Genomic DNA, 19,587 nt, shown 5'->3' on the forward strand with positions numbered 1-19,587 from the left:
AACTTCCTCATCTTTAAAGGCCCAGCATAAGTGCCACCCTATATTCAGTAGTTTAAAGCTGGGTGTGGTGGCTCCTACCTGCAATCCCAGCTACTTGGGAGGCCTAGGCAGGAGGATTGTGTGAGCCTGGGAGTTTGAGACCAGCCTGGACAACATAGCAAGACCCTGTCTCTCAAAAAAATAAACAGTTTTAAGAAAGAGCTTAGTTCAGTGACTGCATATGTATAACCGAATCCCCCACTGAGCAGGATCAGTAATGGTTAAGAACTTAGCTTCCGGATTAGGCAGAGATGGGTTTGCCATTGGGTAACTTGGGAAGGTTATTCAACCTCTTTATGCCTTAGTTTCCTCATCTGTAAAACAGGGTCTTTTTGTTTGTTTGTTTTTTGAGACAGGGTCTCACTCTGTCACCCAAACTGGAGTGCAGTGGCACGATTTCAGCTCACTGCAACCTCCGCCTCCCATCTTCAAGGATTCTCCTGCCTCAGCTTCCTGAGTAGCTGGGACTATAGGTGCCTGCCACTGCACCCGGCTAATTTTTGTATTTTTAGTAGAGATGGGGTTTCACCATGTTGGCCAGGTTGGTCTTCAACTCCTGACCCCAGGTGATCTGCCCACCTCAGCCTCCCAAAGTGCTGGGATTACAGGCGTAAGCCACCACGCCTGGCCAAAACAGGGTCTTAATAGTACCTACTTCAGGCCGGGCGCGGTGACTCACGCCTGTAACCCCAGCACTTTGGGAGGCCGACGTGGGTAGATCATGAGGTCAGGAGATCGAGACCATCCTGGCCAACATGCCGAAACCCCGTCTCTACTAAAAATAAAAAAGAAAATTAGCTGGGCGTGGTGGCACATGCCTGTAATCCCAGCTACTCAGGAGACTGAGGCAGGAGAATCACTTGAACCAGGGAGTCGGAGGTTGCAGCAAGCTAAGATCATGCCATTGCCCTCCAGCCTAGCAACAGAGCGAGACTCTGTCTCAAAAAAAAAAAAAAAAAAAAAAGTACCTACCTCAGAGAGTTGTTGAGACAATGAAATGATGTAATATATATAATGTCTATAAAGAGGTCAGTACAGTGCTAACTGTAAATAATGGATCTTAGTGGTTACTATTAGCCTCAGGAGAGCAAGGTCTGTGTGACAGTCTCTGCAGCAGTTACTGCTGTGCTGCACACGTAGTAGCTGCTGGATAAACATTTGTTAATGGGCTGTGAGGAGTATGGATGGCTCTCTTTCCTCTTCACAGCCATCTCATCACCCTAGCAAAATAAATAAAAAACAACCCCCAATCTTGGCAAAGGCAATGTAGCAAAGTAGTAGGTGCAAGATTCAGTGAGTGACGGCAGGGAGGATGAGGTGCTAAGGAGGGGCGGACAGGGTAGCAGATAACACATATCAGCAACAGGAAGCCAAGAGGAAGCCAGCAAGCGGCTGTTCTATGTTCCCCCATCCAGCCAGCAAGTTCAGCTCCGGCAAGTCATTTGATTCACCCGGTGATGAAATGGGGGTCAGCCAGTCTGTGGGCTTTCCACCTGTCACAGGACCCCACCTCGTAGGCTGTGGGGATGTGATGGAGGGTCAGAATCTCCAGGTAAGTGTCCCCAGCTCCCTTCCGTTTGCACTGCTTCTGCCGGCACCGTGACTTACTGATCACAAGTCTGATCCTGCACTCCCACGGTGGGGAAGCTGAATCAGAGCGGGTCTGGATTTGGTTATCAAGCCCCCAGCTCTGTCTTCCCTGAGCTTTTTCTTCCTCTTTCCAAACATTAGAAACATCCCAATAGACAGAGATAATGTGTTCGTTTTCCACCTAGAGGAAAGGGGGGACTCTAGCTTTAGACGAAGCTCGCAGATCCTCTCACCTTTCTTGAGGGCAGATGCCTGATCTTGGAAGGGTTTTAATCATATCAGAATCCGAGTGTGTGAGAGAAAGAGCCATGGGCGTGTGCCTTTGGCCTTGGACTCCCTGACCTGGGTAGGGGGACAGCTTCCTTTTTTCTCTCCTGCCTTGATATGTTTTCCTCTCCTGCTTTGACTTCTGGACTGGTCCTCTATCAGGTCCTAGGACTTTTTAATTAATTAACTTATATATATGTATATATAGTAGAGACGAGGTCTTGCTATGTTGCCCAGGCTGATGTCTAACTCCTGGCCTCAAGCAACCCTCCTGCCTCGGCTTCCCAAAGTGCTGGGATTACAGGCGTGAGCCACTGTGCCTGACTTAGTTCCTAGGTCTTTCTCTGCTAGCCCTTGGACTTCCTGTGTCCCTTGAGAGGCACACACTTCCTAGTAACCCCTCACCTACTCCCATGTGAAATGAGTGTGCTGTTGCTTCCCAAGGGCCGTCCTAGCAGAGTGGCCTGGATGAGCTACCAAGGCCACCCTGTTCAGCACAAGAACTAATCTCTAACTCCTGGGGCTCCTCCAGGCTTAGGCTCAGTGCCAGATTTAAATCTTTCATTGTCCCAAACACTCAAATATTTTTGGTGCCCCCTCCCACAATGTAATTCAAAATACAGTTGGCTATTTGAAATAACAAGCTTTACATGTATTCTAAAAATCAAATTGCTTCTTTCCAGATTTCTGAATGTAAAATTCAGGTATGCTAATTGAAACTTAAGGTTCCCTGTTTTGCTGGTGCCCCAAACACCTGCTGAGTGTGGCTGTTGGGAAATCTAGCCTGGACTCCTTGCTCCGAGCAGCTGCTCTCTTCTTTCCTACAGGGGAGCTTCTTTCGACTCTTCTACCCCTGCCAAAAGGCCGAGGAGACCATGGAGCAGCCCCTGTGGATTCCCCGCTATGAGTACTGTACTGGCCTGGCCGAGTACCTGCAGTTCAATAAGCGCTGGGGGGGCTTGCTGTTCAACCTGGCTGTGGGTAAGGGCTGGCCTGACCTCTGCATGCTTTCCCAGTTGCTTGGTTTTGTTCCTGGGAGATCCCTAGGTGGACACAGTACCTTATAGGCTACAGTGTCCAGCCTTTTGTAAGGGGCATCCATTAGCCAGTGTGGTGTGGAGAATTGGGAGAGAATTACATATGAAAGAGCTTTGGCGATTGAGTTAGACTTTCCTGGATTCAAATCCAGACTTTACAATTTACTAGCCGTGGGGTTTGGGCAAGTTACTGAACCTGTCTAAATACCTGCCTTTGGGGGTTTGTAGTACGGGATGTACGTAAAGCCTCTAGTGCAGTGCTTGGGACATAGAATGTGTTCTATAAATGGCACCGATTCCTCATGTATCAATTCCTACTCTGTGCCAGCTATTGTGTGTATCAAAGAAAGGTTCTTAACTATCAAGGAGCATACAGTCTCCTGCAGTTTTCCCTCCGGTCACCCCTCTTCTGAGTAGGGTAACATTGAGTCATCCACTTCCCCCAAAGGCCCCACACCTAGGAGTTCCACCCAGTGCCTTGGCATCTCAGCAGTTTACCCCAGAATTCAGTACTGCCACTTTGGACTTAGCTTCCGTTTTCTTTCTTTCTTTCTTTCTTTTTTTTTTTTTTTGTGAGATTGAATCTTGCTCTTGTCACCCAGGCTGGAGTGCAATGGCACAATCTCAGCTCACTGCAACCTCCGCCTCCCAGGTTCAAGTGATTCTCCTGCCTCAGCCTCCCAAGTGGCTGGGATTATAGGAGCCCGCCACCACGCCCAGCTAATTTTTGTATTTTTAGTAGAGACAGGATTTCGCTTGGCCAGGCTGGTCTCGATCTCTTGCCCTTGTGATCCACCCACCTTGGCCTCCCAAAGTGCTGGAAATATAGGCATGAGCCACCGCGCCTGGCTTAGTTTCCCATTTTCTATTGTGTTCACTCTTCCTATGGAAGAAAGGGAGAAAAAAATAGGTGATTGACTGCCCTGAGCTGCTCAGGGGCCAATGGTGATTGTCCAGAGGGGAGAAACACATGTCCCCACCCATACCTATACTCAGGTTGCCCTTGGGATAACAGCTTTGGGGCAGCCAGATATGCTATAGCCCATGTCTCTGCTAGGATCTTGTCGCCTGCCTGTTAGCTGGAATGGCCCCTTTAAGACAAAGGACTCTGGATACCCCTTGATCATCTTCTCCCATGGCCTAGGAGCCTTCAGGTAAGAACTTCTTTCCCCCAGACCGTGCCATACTCCTTGCCTGGTGACAGCTGCTGAGTCTTAGCTTATTTTCAAAGGGCAAAAAAAAAGACATTTCCATCTGCTAGCTGTCTTCTCTCCCATCTGCTTTGTCCCATAGCATTGGGTTCACCTTCTCCGGAAGGCCTTTTTCAAGTCCTTTTCACCTTGTGGAGCCTTTCAGCAGCCTTCATATGCTTCACTTCTCATGGTCCAGTATTTATATAGATATACACTTTTAGCTTTCCTCCTATATAATAGCCCAGAAATGCTAGAAGGAGCATGAGCTTTGTGATCAGAGCATCTTTTATTTATTTTATTTTTATTTTTTCAGACAGAGTCTCACTCTGTTGCCCAGGCTGGAGTGTAGTGGCGTGATCACAGCTCACTGCAGCCTCAACCTCCTGGGCTCAAGCAATGCTCCTGCCTCAGCCACCAAGTAGCTGGCATGTACCACCATGCCTGGCTATTTTTAATTTTTTTTTTTTTTTTGCAGAGACGAGGTCTCACTGTGTTGCCCATGCTGATCTCGAATTCCTGAGCTCAAGTCATCCTCCCGCCCCAGCCTCCCAAAAGTGCTGAGATTATAGGCGTGAGCCATTGTGCCCCACCAAGAGTAATTTATTTAACATGAGAGTCCACTCTGTGTGTGGCACTGGCATAGTAGCGAATAAGACAGACTTGCTCCCTGCACTTGTGGAGCCAGCAGCCTAACTTGCAAATATCAGCCACATCCTTTGTGCGCTATGTGAGCCTGGGAAGGTTGTATAATTCTCTGAACTTAGATTCCGTCATCTGTCAAAGACGAATGCCGCTCCCACAGGGCGGTTTGTGAGGATTCAGTTCGATTGACACCTACTAGGTTCCCATCCTTGTCGGTTCTCCTCTCACTTTCTCTACGTGGAGGGATATGATGGTGGTGAACTGTAGGATCTCTTTTACCAGACCTGGGGAAACTTTGGCCTAAGTTTCATTATTCATTTAGAATTCTTCCCATGAATTCTGATTTCTGCACCTTGGTATATTATATAGTTTAATAACTGTAGTACATGTGTTCCTATTTAAATTTTTGAATTTTCTCTCTGTCTGTTCATCCATCAACATATATGTCTAGTTTAGGTCCCAGAATGTTGCACATCTCAAAGGCATCTGTTTTTGCCTCCTAGCCCCCAAACCATTGTCCACACTGTAGCTACGGAGATTTTTTTTTTTTTTTTTCCCTGAGACGGAGTCTCACTCAGTCGCCTCAGTTGCTGAGGTAGGAGCATTGCTTGAGCCATTGATCACGCCCAGTCGTGCAGTGGCATGATCTCTGCTCACTGCAACCTCAGCCTTCTGGGTTCAAGCGATTCTCCTGCCTCAGCCTCTGAGTAACTGGGATTATAGGCACCCACCACCATGCCCGGCTAATTTTTGTAGAGACGGGGCTTCACCATGTTAGCCAGACTAGTCTTAAACTCGTGACCTCAGGCAATCCATCTGCCTCAGCCTCCCAAAGTACTAGGATTAAAGGCATGAGCCACCACGCCCGGCAGGGAGATCTATTTTTTTTTTTTTTTTTTGAGACAGAGTCTCGCTCTGTCGCCCAGGCTGGAGTGCAGTAGTGTGATCTCAGCTCACTACAAGCTCCACCTCCCAGGTTCACGCCATTCTCCTGCCTCAACCTCCCGAGTAGCTGGGACTACAGGCGCCTGCCACCATGCCCAGCTAGTTTTTTGTATTTTTAGTAGAGACGAGGTTTCACCGTGTTAGCCAGGATGGTTTCGATCTCCTGACCTCGTGATCCGCCTGCCTCGGCCTCCCAAAGTTCTGGGATTACAGGCGTGAGCCACCGTGCCTGGCAGGGAGATCTATTTTAAAACGAAATATGATCTTGTCATTCTAGCACTCAAAGCAGTGCCCAGCATATAATAGGTACTCAATAAATATTTGTTGAGTGAATGAATGAATGTGTCTTCCCACTTAAAAGTTTTTGGCTGGGCATGGTGGCCCATGCCTGTAATCCCAGCACTTTGGGAGGCCGAGGCAGGTGGATCACCTGAGGTTGGGAGTTCGAGACTAACCTGACCAATGTGGTGAAACCCTGTCTCTACTAAAAATACAAAAAATTAGCCGGGTGTGGTGGCACACACCTGTAATCCCAGCTACTTGGGAGGCTGAGGCAGGAGAATTGCTTGAACTTGGGAGATGGAGGTTGCAGTGAGCCGAGATTGTGCCATTGCACTCCAGCCTGGGCAACAAGATCAAAACTCCATCTCAAAAAAAAAAAAGAAAAAAAGAAAAAAAATTAATAGCTCTTTGAACTTAATTCAGTTCTTTTCATGGTCTTACCTCGATGTAGGTCCAAGACAAAGTTTCTAGGCCTGTTCCTTGCTATTTGTCCCACTGTAGCTCTCCAGACAAAATGGCCTTCTTTCACTTACTGAAAGGCACTGCATTATTTCCTGCCTCGCTGTCTTCATCTGTGCTGTGCTTTGTGGCTGATCTTTTTGCCTGGACTATTCACTGTTCTGCTCTTCTCTTCCTCTTCCCCCTTTCCGTCTTTTCCTGCTAATTCCAGATTACCTTTAAGATCTTAGTTTGGATGTCATTGTCCTAGGAACACCCATCCTGACACCTATATTATATTAGGTTAATTTTTCCAGAATGTGCTTTCATAAGACAATCTATACTTCTCAGCATTTAACATAATTGCAATGAATTAATTACTTGTGTAATTATTCTTTAATGCCTGTCTTCTTCACTAGATTGTAAGCCCTCTGAAGGCAGAGACCACATCTATCCTCTATTGCTCCGGCTTCTAGGACGGTGCCTGGAAAGTAGTTGTTTACCCATAAGTATTTATTGAATGAATACAAGGGCTGTACTGTGCTAGGTTCTCATTCATTCAGCAGACATCTGTGGAGCACCTGCTCTGTGCCAGCCCGTTGGCATGAGAGGAAGGTGGGACATACCAAGATTAACAAATCGAGGAAATTGCATCTGCTAGAGGAGCAGGAACAAAGACTCCCGTAACTGTAGCCCATGGCAGAAAGTGGAGAGTAAACATGGAGATGAGGTTAGAAAGGCAAGTAGGTGGTTTTTTTTTTTTTTTTTGAGACGGAGTCTCGCTCTGTCGCCCAGGCTGGAGTGCAGTGGCCGGATCTCAGCTCACTGCAAGCTCCGCCTCCCGGGTTCACGCCATTCTCCTGCCTCAGCCTCCCGAGTAGCTGGGACTACAGGAGCCCGCCACCTCACCCGGCTAGTTTTTTGTATTTTTTAGTAGAGACGGGGTTTCACCGTGTTCGCCAGGATGGTCTTGATCTCCTGACCTCGTGATCCGCCCGTCTCGGCCTCCCAAAGTGCTGGGATTACAGGCTTGAGCCACCGCGCCTGGCCAAGTAGATGGTTTTTGATGCTGCTTTCTTGTTCAATAAATTGAGTACGTGCTGTGTGCCAGGGCTGGGCATTCAGTAGTGAAGACAAGAGAGTTCCTACCTTCAGGAAGATTATAGTCTCGCAGGGAAAAGAAGCAAAGAAACCTTTTCCTCCTAGGCCAACAGGAGCACTTTGGAGGTGGTCCTTTTGATCTAAGAATCTGTATTGAGACTTCACACTTCATTAGACCTGGGCGAGTCAGTTATAAATACTCTCATTAACCAGAGTGAAATTCCAAGGAAAAAGAAAGGGAGGATAAGGAACATTGTTTCCTCTCATTGCATCTGTGGTTAATTCAGGCTCTGAAATCCTGCCCATGGGTCATGGACCTATGGTTTCCTATCCGAGGGAGGAATATGTGCAGTTAAATACCTAACCATTCTCAGTGTGCCATTGTCTCATTTGAGTCCCACATAGCCCTGTGAAGTGCACAGGCAGGGATGCCTATTTTTCAACTGGGCAAACAGGCTCTGGAAGGCAGACTTGCCCAAGGTGACAGTTTGAACTGGGAAAGGATCAGAAATCTCTCTGGCTGGCCGGGCACCGTGACTCATGCCTGTAATCCCAGCATTTTGGGAGGCCGAGGTGGGCGGATCACAAGGTCAGGAGTTTGAGACCAGCCTGACCAACATGGTGAAACCCCATCTCTACTAAAAATACAAAAAAAAAAAAAAAAAAAAAAATTAGCTGGGTGTGGTGGCGCTCGCCTATAATTCCAGCTACTCAGGAGGCTGAGGCAGGAGAATCACTTGACTCCGGGAAGTGGAGGTTGCAGTGAGCCGAGATAGTCCCATTGTACTCCAGCCTGGGCAACAGAGTGAGACTCCGTCTCAAAAAAAAAAAAAAAAGAAATCTCTCTGGCTCTGAAGTCCAGTTCATTGCCTTCCCTGGAAAAGCGGGAGAAGGTGAAAAGGAACTTAAGAACCTGATCTCCCTGTATCAATTAGAAATTGGGCAAGTTGTATTTAACAGAAAACTCCCAAGTAATAATGACTTAAATATGGTAATGTTTATTTCTCTCTCAAGTGAAAGGAAGCCAGAGGTAAACAGTTAAGGTTGATATGGTAGTTCCACAAGATGGCTGCTAGCAGAGCATGGTTGGAATAAGGGTGAAGACTCGGCTGTTCTTTTGATCCTTTTTCCTTGTTCCTTTCTGAATCTCCAGGACTTTGTATTCAGCCTTCTGCATGGAGCTGGCCTCACACGGCTTTGTGGTTGCTGTGCCAGAGCACAGGTGAGGGATGAGCCGTCATGGATTGAGTGCCTGCAGTGAGCTAGGATAGAGGCTAGTCCCCTATCAATGTACTATTTCTAACCCTTTCGACAACCATGCAAGCCAGCATTATACCCCTTTTAAAGAAGAGAAAACCAAGGTTTAAAGATGTTAAATAATTTGCCAAAAGTGACACAGCTGAGTTGGAATTCAAACCCAGGTCTGTCTCTAAAATCCATATTTTTTCCACTTTCCTATGCATGCCCCAGATCTCCTTCCCTACTAGCCAAAGGGTGATCTAGAGCCTTCTGGATGAAAGGGAGGCTTTGGTAAAGGGGAAAAATAAGCTCAAGAATGTTTTCTGGTTTCTCTCTGATGATGTGTGTATTTCAGGGACCGGTCAGCGGCAACCACCTATTTCTGCAAGCAGGCCCCAGAAGAGAACCAGCCCACCAATGAGTCGCTGGAGGAGGAATGGATCCCTTTCCGTCGAGTTGAGGAAGGGGAGAAGGAATTTCATGTTCGGAATCCCCAGGTAAGTTTGTGCCAGTTGGGGAAGGAGAGTTAATGAGTCTGTCCTCTCCCTACTATATTTGATAGCAAGACTTTTAGTTAACCCTCTTTTGAAATGTCAGTCATAGTGGGTCTGAGTTTGCCACATCAGTGGAAATACATAGGATTTTAATCAGGACTCTTGCAATTGCTGTGACAGAAACCCAACTTAGATTTACTTAGGCAAAAAAACGGAATGATGGGCTCATATAAGTAGACTTATATGAGGAAGAGTAGGACAATTGGAACCAGACTCGAATGCCGTCAGGATTTGTTCTCCATCCTCATTTCTGTCTCTCTCTTGGTTGATGGGTCTCATCTTCAAACTTGCCTACTTTCCAAAGTTAGAACCATAAGTTTTTTTTTTTTTTGAGACGGAGTCTTGCTTTGTCACCCAGATTGGAGTGCAGTGGCATGATCACGGCTCACTGCAGTCTCAATCTTCTGGGCTCAAGAGATCTTCCTACCTCAGCATCTTGAGTAGCTGGGACTACAGGCATGCACCACTATGCCCAGCTACTTTGTTTTAATTTTTATTTTTTTGAGACAGAGTCTTACTCTATCACCCAGGCTAGAGTGCAGTGGCACCACCATGGCTCAATAGCAATGTCAATCTCCTAGGCTCAAGTGACCCTCCCACCTCAGCCTCCCGAGTAGCTAGGACTACAGGTACACACCACCACACAATTTTTCTTTTTTAATAGAGATGGGGTCTTGCTATGTTTCCCAGGCTGGTCTCAAACTCCTGAGCTCAAGCTCTCCTCCCACTGTGGCCGCCCAAAGTGCTGGAGTTATAGGTGTGAGCCATGGCACCCAGTCAGAACCATAGCTCTTGACAGCTCTGACCTTGTGTGTGTTCAGCTTTGTCACCTATGAGAATAGGACTGTGTTTGAGTTGATCCCTCAGTCCCCTACCCTGGTGCCAAACTGCAGTTTGAAAAATCCTGGAGAGGGATTCCAGGCCTGGGGAGAAGTAACAAAATGGGAAGTTCCCACCAGAAATGCATTGTTTGATTGGGGGTGGGAAGGCCATCCTCAAAAGGCAGGGTTAACGGGAGAAGGAAGTGGGGTAAGTGCTTGGGAGACAAAAACAATAGATGTCTGATGTAAATGGTCAGTGGAATCCAGTACTGGATTGCTAATAACAGCACTCTTAATTCCTTTTGTTTTTAAAATGCTTTCATGTACATCATCTCGTTGGATCCTTCTGACAGCCCTGTGGTTAGGTAGGTAGAGTCCAAACAACAGGGCTGAGTCTGTTATGCTGTTGGGCAGTGCTTATGTGAGCTACAAGGTAGCTGAGCCTTTCTCAGGATGTGGCGCCCAAGATGCTTGGTGAGGCATGGGTGGGCAGACTATCTGTGCATTCTTCCTTGGCTCTGTATGTGAGGGAGATTCTCGCTGGACAGTTGCGGAGTGTTCCAGTCCCACTGGGACTGTCTTTGTTGCAGGTGCATCAACGGGTAAGCGAGTGTTTACGGGTATTGAAGATCCTGCAAGAGGTCACTGCTGGGCAGACTGTCTTCAACATCTTGCCTGGTGGCTTGGATCTGATGACTTTGAAGGTATGAAAGCAATTGATATGACCTAGAGCCCAGTATTCAGGGCTTTCTCGGTTACAAGTAACAGAAACCTAACTAACTGGTATAAACCAAAAGAGAATTGATTGGCTCATATAACTACCAAGAAGACCAAAGGCCAACTTTAGGCCAGTGTAGTTAGACCCAGGGTCTCAGATATTATCATCAAAGCCCTGGTACTCTTCTCTCCCCTCTCCTGGCTCGGTTTCTCTGTGTATATGTGGTTTTCTCACCAGACTGTCTCCTTTAGGCAAGAAAGGTGGTTGCTAGCAGTTCAAGCCTGCACATCAACTTACAGCTCCAGGTTTTTTGCCTTTTTTTTTTTTTTGAGACAAAGTCTCGCTCTTGTCTGGAGTGCAATGGCGCAATCTTGGCTTACTGCAACCTCCGCCTCCTGAGTTCAAGCGATTCTCCTGCCTCAGCCTCCCAAGTCACTGGGATTACAGGCGCCTACCACTACACCTGGATAATTTTTGTGTTTTTACTAGAGACAGAGTTTCACCATGTTGGCCAGGCTGGTTTCGAACTCCTAACCTCAGGTGATCTGCCCATCTCGACCTCCCAAAGTGCTGGGATTACAGGCGTGAGCCACCACACCCGGCCTCAGCTCCAGGTTTAAAAAGAAAAGAGACTGTCTTAGTTTCCACTAATCTGGGAAAGCTGTGACCCTATGTGGGTCTTATGCCCCTCTGGGCTAGTCCCTGTGTCAGAGGGAGAGGGTATTCCGATTGGCCTGCCTAGGTTACATTCCCACTTCTGGGTCAGATGATTGAACGCCCACAAGGCCAGATGGATGGTGGGAAGAAGATTCAGGCTACTGAGCAGCAAACATCCTGTGTCCACTGCAGGCTCAGTCCTTCCTTTGAGGGAATCCCAAGAACCCTCCCAGGAGGGTATAAAACCATCCTGGCCATGAAATTTGGTGCTTATGAAGATACATTCTTTATGCCCCACCCCCACCCAATCTTTTTTTGTCCATAATTTCAAAAGTCATTCAGGCTCTATTCAGAGAACCAAGAAATTTCACAAAAGCATGAAGAAAAATGAAAAACCTTTTTCAATATTTTGATATTTTTCCTTCCAGTTATTTTTACATGTATTAATATGTGTATATATATTTTTTACACAATTATGTTATCATTTAATACAAGCTGTTTTGTGGCCTTATTTTCATTTAGCAAGACAGTATTAGTATCTTCTTATGCCAATTAATATTTTTCTATGGCATGATTTAAAAAAAATTTTTTTAGAGACAAGATCTTGCTATCTGCCCAGGCTGGACTCAAACTCTTAGGCTTAAGCAATCCTGCTGTATAGCTTGACTTTTATTATTTATTTTTATTTATTTATTTATTTTTGAGACAGGGCCTCACTCTGTCACCGAGGCTGGAGTACAGTGGTGTGATCACCACTCACTGTAGCTATCACAGTCTCCCAAGTAGCTGGGACTGCAGGCGCCCGCCACCATGCCCAGCTAATTTTTTGTATTTTGTAGAGATGGGGTTTCACCATGTTTCCCAGGCTGGTCTCAAACTCCTGGGCCCAGGCAATCCACCTGCCTTGGCCTCACAAAGTGTTGGGATTACAGATGTGAGCCACTGCACCCAACTGCATGATTTTTAATAGCCATGTCATATTGTATTGTGTGAATAAGAATGGTGTGTGTGTGTGTGTATATATGTATATAAAAAATACGGCCAGGTGCGGTGGCTCACACCTGTAACCCCAGCATTTTGGGAGGCTGAGGTGGGCAGATCACAAGGTCAAGAGATTGAGACCATCCTGGCCAACATGGTGAAACCCCGTCTCTACTAAAAATACAAAAATTAGCTGGGCATATAGTCCTGGCTACTCAGGAGGCTGAGGCAGGAGAATCACTTGAACCCATGGATCAGAGGTTGCAGTGAGCTGAGATTGCACCATTGTGCTCCAACCTGATGACAGAGCGCCACTGTCTCAAAAAAAAAATACTGGCCGGGCGCGGTGGCTCAAGCCTGTAATCCCAGCACTTTGGGAGGCCGAGACAGGCGGATCACAAGGTCAGGAGATCGAGACCATCCTGGCTAACACAGTGAAACCCCGTCTCTACTAAAAAATACAAAAAAACTAGCCGGGCGAAGTGGCGGGCGCCTGTAGTCCCAGCTACTCCGGAGGCTGAGGCAGGAGAATGGCGTGAACCCGGGAGGCGGAGCTTGCAGTGAGCCGAGATCGCGCCACTGCACTCCAGCCTGGGAGACGGCACGAGACGCCGTCTCAAAAAAAGAAACAAAAAAAACCCAAAAAAAACCCAAACTTATATATTTACAATTACTGCTTTATGAGACTTGCTATTTTAAGAGCTCCTCCCACAAACTTATGCAGTAAGCATTTGTACCTCTTTACCTAGAAAGAAACCAAGGATCAAAAAGGCTAAGAACCCAAGAGTACCCAGCTAAGTAAGTGGTAGAGTCAAACATGAAATTGGGGCTTTTTGATTCTACAGCCTATGCTGTGTGCCCCAAACCTTCAGAATGTATATTTTAAAGGTTTTGGTAATATCCTCCAGGAAGAAGCAATCTACCTGCATGCCCAGTAGGTAAGACAGACCCTGGAATCTAGAGTGCTTTACCAACTACAGTGTTCATGTCATCAACCTGCATGAGAGTCAGAGGTGCCCTGGACACTGAGGTCCGGGCCTGCATGCCTGTGAGCCTGAGAAAGGCACTGGGAAGCCAGGCTCACGCCTGTAATCCCAACAGTTTGGGAGGCTGAGTCGGGTGGATCGCTTGAGCCCAGGAGTTCAATACCAGCCTGGTCAACATGGCGAAACCCCATTTCTACTAAAAATACAAAATTCAGGCCGGGCGTGGTGGCTCACGCCTATAATCCCAGCACTTTGGGACGCTGAGGCAGCCTGACCACCTGAGGTCAGGAGTTCGAGACCAGCCTGGCCAATGTGGTGAAACCCCGTCTCTACTAAAAATACAAAAAATTTAGCTGGGCGTGGTGGCAGGCACCTGTGATCCCAGCTACTCGGGAGGCGGAGGCAGGAGAATTGCTTGTACCTGGGAGGTGGAGATTGCAATGAGCTGAGACCACGCCATTGCACTTAGTCTGAGCAACAAGAGCAAAACTCCATCTCAAAAAAAAAAAAAAAATTTAGTTGGGCGTGGTGACATATGCCTATAGTTCCAGCTACTCGGGAAGCTGAAGCACGAGAATTGCTTGACCTTGAGCCTAGGAGGTGGAGGTTGCAGTGAGCCTAGATCGTGCCACTGCACTGCAGCCTGGGTGACAAAGTGAGACTCTATCTCAAAAAAAAAAAAAAATTGGAAAATGGCAGGCTACAGTCCAGTTAGATCAGTTAAGAGGGTAGCCTTCTGGGGGAAATACAGCATGAAAAAAAAGCTAAGTACATTTTCATCTATCAAATTGAGTAAGATCCAAAAATTGATTACTCACTCTGTTAACAAAGTTGTGGGCAAGTAGATATTCTCCTACATTGCTGGTGAGAACACAAATCGTCCCATGGAGAGCATTTGGCAATTGATATCATCAGCAGTACAAATGCATATGTTTCTTTGACCCAGTAATTTCCAGTTTGGGGAATTTATCCTACAAATAAATACCTGCACACATGCAGCGTAATAGATGGACAGTGTTGTTCATTCCAGTGTTGTTTGTTATGGCAAAAGTTTGATAGTAATCTAAACGTTCACCAGTGAGGGAACTGGTTTAATTATGGGACAGTGGATGTGTTTACTTGGTTAATGCTAATTGCTAGAGTGTGTAAGCCCCACATTTCAGTGGCTTAACACAGTAGAAATGTATTTCTCTCCTACATAAAGTTCAATATGGGTGCTCCTGTATAAGAGGCAACTCAGGGATCCCTGCTCCTTTTATAATTTCTTATGGCTCTACCCTCTCACAAAATTTGTGAATCCCAAATTTGTTGTTTGCATTAAGCCAACAGAATGGGAAAGGGCATAGAGGTTTGTATGAGACAATTTATGGACCAGGTCTGGAAGTAGAGATAGCACTTTTGCTCACATTCTGTTGGCTAGAACAATCACAAGTCCTTGCCTAACTGCTGGGAAATAGTTTAGCTGTGAGACCAGGAACAAGAGGAAAAGATTTGGTGATCAGCTAGCTGTCTGTCCCATGGCCAAGTCGCTGTGAAAAAGGATGTGGAAACTCTTTATGTACTAATGTTTTTATGTACAAAAAGATACACCGCCGTGTGTATGAAAAGAGGGAAAGTGTATATTCAAGTTGACCTATGAATATAAGCAATCTCCTCAGGGACACATAAGAAACTGTTACCTGTTTGGAGGTAGGTGGCAGGCAACCATGTAGAAAAAAACAGGGTAAGTGGGAGACTTCTTTGTATACCTCTGATTTTAGAGGTTTTTTAAAATGCTGAAGAGGCCGTCCAACCAAGATGCTGATCTGAGGGTACTGAGTGAAGGGGGAGGATTTAGGTACAAAGCCTTGGAATAGACACTGGGGAGAGCAGAGCAAAAGTTCAGAGCAGAGCCTGGGCCGTAGAGCCTGGAGAGGTCTCCTGAGCCCCTTAGCGAGCAGCTGCAGTGGCTTTTTATATAACCATACCCTGAAGGCTTCTGGGGATGACCAGAAATAGATATGTGCGGAGCATGTTAGCGTGCACAGACTCACTCTTCCCTTGACTTTGGATAAAAATCACGACAGATATCCAGAGAGGAAGGAGAACCTGCCCTGGCTTCTGCACAAGCAGTCTTTGCTCCAGAGCACAATGGACGGGCAGCAGGAGCATCCCTGTTTCACCCTCAGTTCAGTCCATGTGTCATGGACCCTTAGACCAGTTTATAAGGTGGAGATTCTGGAGGATGGAGGAGGCTCTTATTCTGAACGTGCTCATAAACCAATGGGTCAATGTGGAATCTGACCATTTCGAGCCATTCATGTCTTCATAGATGGTTGTTTTTTTGTTTTTTGTTTTTTTTTTGAGACAGGGTCTCACTCTGTAACCCAGGCTGGAATGCAGTGGTGCAATCATGGCTCACTGCAGCCTCAACCTCCTGAGCTCAAGCAGTCCTCTCACCTCAGCCTCCTGAGTAGCTGGGACCATACGTGTACACCACCATGCCCAGATAATTTTTGTACTTTTTTGTAGAGACAAGGTTTTGCCATGTTTGAGCCCTGGCTGGTCTCAAACTCCTAAGCTCAAGCAATCTGCCCGCCTTGGCCTCCCAGAGTGTTGGGATTATAGGCATGAGCCACTGCACCTGGCCTATTCATAGATATTTGAATGTCTACCCTGGTCCACTATTGTTAGGTGGTGAGATTACAAAAGTAAACATGAAAAGTATGGTTTTCACAATTCCTGCCTACACAAGGCTGTTCAGTCTAAGGATTGCTTGACTGTTGCCCCTTCCATAGGCAAGAGATTCTTGATAGTGTGGTGTTGGTGGACTCGCTTGCTGTATTGTGCCTTTGGCCTCATTGCATCACATTTCTTCCTCTTGTTCCTGATGAATTCCTAAAGAAGCAGTCCTGAGTTTCTGACTTGGCTAAGTTCTCCGCTTTCCTCAGGGCAACATTGACATGAGCCGTGTGGCTGTGATGGGACATTCATTTGGAGGGGCCACTGCTATTCTGGCTTTGGCTAAGGAGATCCAATTTCGGTGAGTTTCCTAGTAGTGTTGCTGTGCTTAGCTCCATACACCATTTATTCATTTAGCAAGTATTTGTTACACAAGTACTATATTCTTGGCACTGTTTAGGGACTGAGGATTCAGTGGTTAAACAAGAAAACAAGATCTCTGATTTCATGGGATTATATTATTGTGGGAGGAGACAGAGTAGTGAAAAAGCCAATAGATAATAAAATCCCCGTGACCAAAGTGCAATGAAGAAAAATAAGGCTGAGCATGATGGCTCACTCCTGTAACCCCAGATCTTTGGGAGGCTGAGGCAGGAGGATTGCTTGAAGCCAAGAGTTTGTGATCAGCCTAGGAAACATCACAAGACTCCGTCTCTACAAAAAATTTAAAAAAGGAAAAAACAAAACTTAGCCAAGTGTTATAGTGCATGCCTGTAGTTCCAGCTACTTTGAAGGCTGAGGCAGGGGGATCACTTGAGCCCAGGAGTTCGAGGTTACAGTGAGCTCTGACCGCACCACTTTCAGCCTGGGCAGTAGAGCAAGACCCTGTCTCAAAAAAAACAGAGAAAAGAAAAGAGGCTGATATGTCTCTGAGAAAGTGAAACCAAGACTGGAAAGGCAAAGAAGCCAGCTGTGTGAAGATCTAGAGGAAGATATTTCCAGCCAGCAGGAATAGCTAATGCAAAGGCCCTGCGGTGGAAAGAAGCTTTTTGTGTTAGGGTGGGAGGAGCATAGTGAGTGAGGGGGAGGCAATTTAGGCTGTGATCAGAAAGAGAAGCAGGGGCCAGATCACGGGGTCGTTTGGCCAGGGTAAGGAGGTGTAGATTTTATTCTAAGTATGATGGGAAACTGTTGAAGATTTTCAACAGAGAAATATCAGTCTTACATTTTAAAAGATCCTTCTGGCTACTGTGTGAAGAATGGATTGTAGCAGGACAAGACTGAAAGCCTGGAGGCTCGTTAGAGAGATGCTGTTTCAGAGTCAACGTGAGAGATGATAAATTTACATCAGGATTGAGATAGTGGGATGGAGAGAAGTGACTGGAGTCAGGATATGTTTTAGAGTTGTCAGGACTTGGTCATGTGGGAGGTGAAGGAAAGAGAGGAAATCCAGGTTTTTAGTTTTATTTTTTTCCCTTTGAGACAGGGTCTTGCTCTGTTGCCCTATGCTGGAGTGCAGTGGTACAGTCAGCTCCCTGCAGCCTCAACCTCCTAGGCTCAAGTGATTCTCCTGCCTCAGCCTCTCAAATAGCTGGGACTACAGGTACATGCTACCATGCCCTGCTAATTTTTAAATTTTTCTTTTAAGAGATGGTGTCTTGCTCTATTGCCCAGGCTAGTCTTAAACTCCTGGGCTCAAGTGATCCTCCTGCCTCAGCCTCCCAAAGTGCTGGGATTATTGGGATGAGCCATCATTCCCAGCCCAAGGTTTTTCATTTGTGTATCTATTATTTGAGTGGAAGATGATTGTCCTTTATTGAGATGGAGAAGAACAGAGGAGCATTTCAGGGGTCTGAGGAGGGAAATGGCTAAATCTTAAGGCCATAATATTGCCCTTGGTGACATGGTTTTGCTGTTGGCACCAAGGAGGCTTTTCTTGACCTCACATAGAACCTTGTGCAATTGGGGCACTAAGCTATATTGTTTTGCCACCTTGTCTGTTCTATCTTCCCTGCTGGACTGGGAGCTCCATGAGAACAAGAACACTCATTTATGTCTATATCCGAAGCACATAGTAGACACTCAATGAATATTGAATGAATGAGTAATTAAATGAATGAAGTGCCATTCTATGGATCTCAGGTCAGTCACCTGAGAGTAGATCTTGGAGAAGAGGGAGATCTGATCCTTGTTCTCAGGGAGTTTGAAATCTAGAAGGGCTGGGTGCGGTGGTTCACGCCTGTAATCCCAGCATTTTGGGAGGCCGAGGCGGGCGGATCACAAGGCCAGGAGATCGAGACCATCGTGGCTAACACGGTGAAACCCCGTCTCTATAAAAATACAAAAAATTAGCCTGGCGTGGCGGCGGGCGCCTGTAGTCCCAGCTACTTGGGAGGCTGAGGCAGGATAATGGTGTGAATCCCGGGAGGCAGAGCTTGCAGTGAGCCAAGATCTCGCCACTGCACTCCAGCCTGGGTGACGAGCAAGACTCCGTCTCAAAAAAACAGAAATCTAGAAGGATCTTTGGTGAAAAGTAAAAGTGATCCCTATCTAAGATCCTAACTGAAGGCCATGGGCCCTGGTACCCCCTTCCTGGCTTTCTGAGCCTTTACCCCACCAGAGGGAGGAATTCCGCCCTTCCCTCCACCACCCTAACTATTCTTGCCTGGGATTCCACATGGCAACTCCAAATGTCTGGTCCTGTTCCAGGTGTGCAGTGGCTCTGGATGCTTGGATGTTTCCTCTGGAACGTGACTTTTACCCCAAAGCCCGAGGCCCTGTGTTCTTTATCAATACTGAGAAATTCCAGACAATGGAGAGTGTCAATTTGATGAAGAAGATATGTGCCCAGCATGAACAGTCTAGGATCATAACTGTTCTGTGAGTAAACCACAAGGTCGTGATCCCAGTGCCCTCTCCATTTGCCATTTGCTGTGGTGCCCTTAACTTCTGGATTATCCAGAACTTTCTACCCATTAGTATAGGATACCTGAATACTTCCTGAATTGCAAAGAATTTAGAATTTTCTGTCTGTCCTTCTTCTCCACTAAGCTCCATCTACAGTGACTTATTCCATAGTTTTTCTGACTTTATGACAGGATTTACCTAGTGCTTTCTGAAAAAGGGCATTATGGGATTGCGTGTTGGAAAGGAAGTGGTGTGGGTTTGGGTAAGTTCCAGAGATTGCTAGCCTCATTTGGGAATTTTATTGGATCATTGGAAGAGTGTGAATATATAGACCTTTGATATTCACCAGACACATTTCTAGAGACCTTCATGAATACCAGAATCACAGATCACTGTTAACATATGTTGTCTTCCATAAACCATCTATATTCTGGTCAAGAGAAGCCACATTTTCTTCACTTCCATCATCCGCACTATCAGTTGGTTTCCTTTTGGGAGCCATTTTTCACAGGGAAAAAAACATTTTTAG

General features: G+C 46.4%; 1 protein-coding gene across 18 annotated transcripts in view; it reads left to right on the forward strand.

The window, feature by feature from the left end:
* Positions 1-19,587, forward strand: part of PAFAH2 (platelet activating factor acetylhydrolase 2) — a 41,871-nt gene that overhangs the window by 8,832 nt on the left and 13,452 nt on the right. For 4 of the 18 annotated variants that reach the window (XM_005544375.5, XM_005544374.5, XM_015440436.4 and 1 more), the window contains exons 2-9: positions 1,455-1,591; positions 2,724-2,877; positions 3,991-4,087; positions 8,688-8,756; positions 9,129-9,270; positions 10,739-10,852; positions 16,421-16,512; positions 18,861-19,031. In XM_005544375.5, coding sequence (XP_005544432.2) covers positions 1,502-1,591; positions 2,724-2,877; positions 3,991-4,087; positions 8,688-8,756; positions 9,129-9,270; positions 10,739-10,852; positions 16,421-16,512; positions 18,861-19,031 — 929 coding nt within the window. In that variant the 5' untranslated portion in view covers positions 1,455-1,501. The remainder of the gene's footprint in view (positions 1-1,454; positions 1,592-2,723; positions 2,878-3,990; positions 4,088-8,687; positions 8,757-9,128; positions 9,271-10,738; positions 10,853-16,420; positions 16,513-18,860; positions 19,032-19,587) is intronic. The other 14 variants (XM_074016190.1, XM_074016201.1, XM_065527338.2 and 11 more) reach the window with 9 other exon arrangements.

Source organism: Macaca fascicularis, chromosome 1, assembly GCF_037993035.2.
Source record: "Macaca fascicularis isolate 582-1 chromosome 1, T2T-MFA8v1.1".
Classification (NCBI taxonomy): Eukaryota; Metazoa; Chordata; class Mammalia; order Primates; family Cercopithecidae; genus Macaca; species Macaca fascicularis.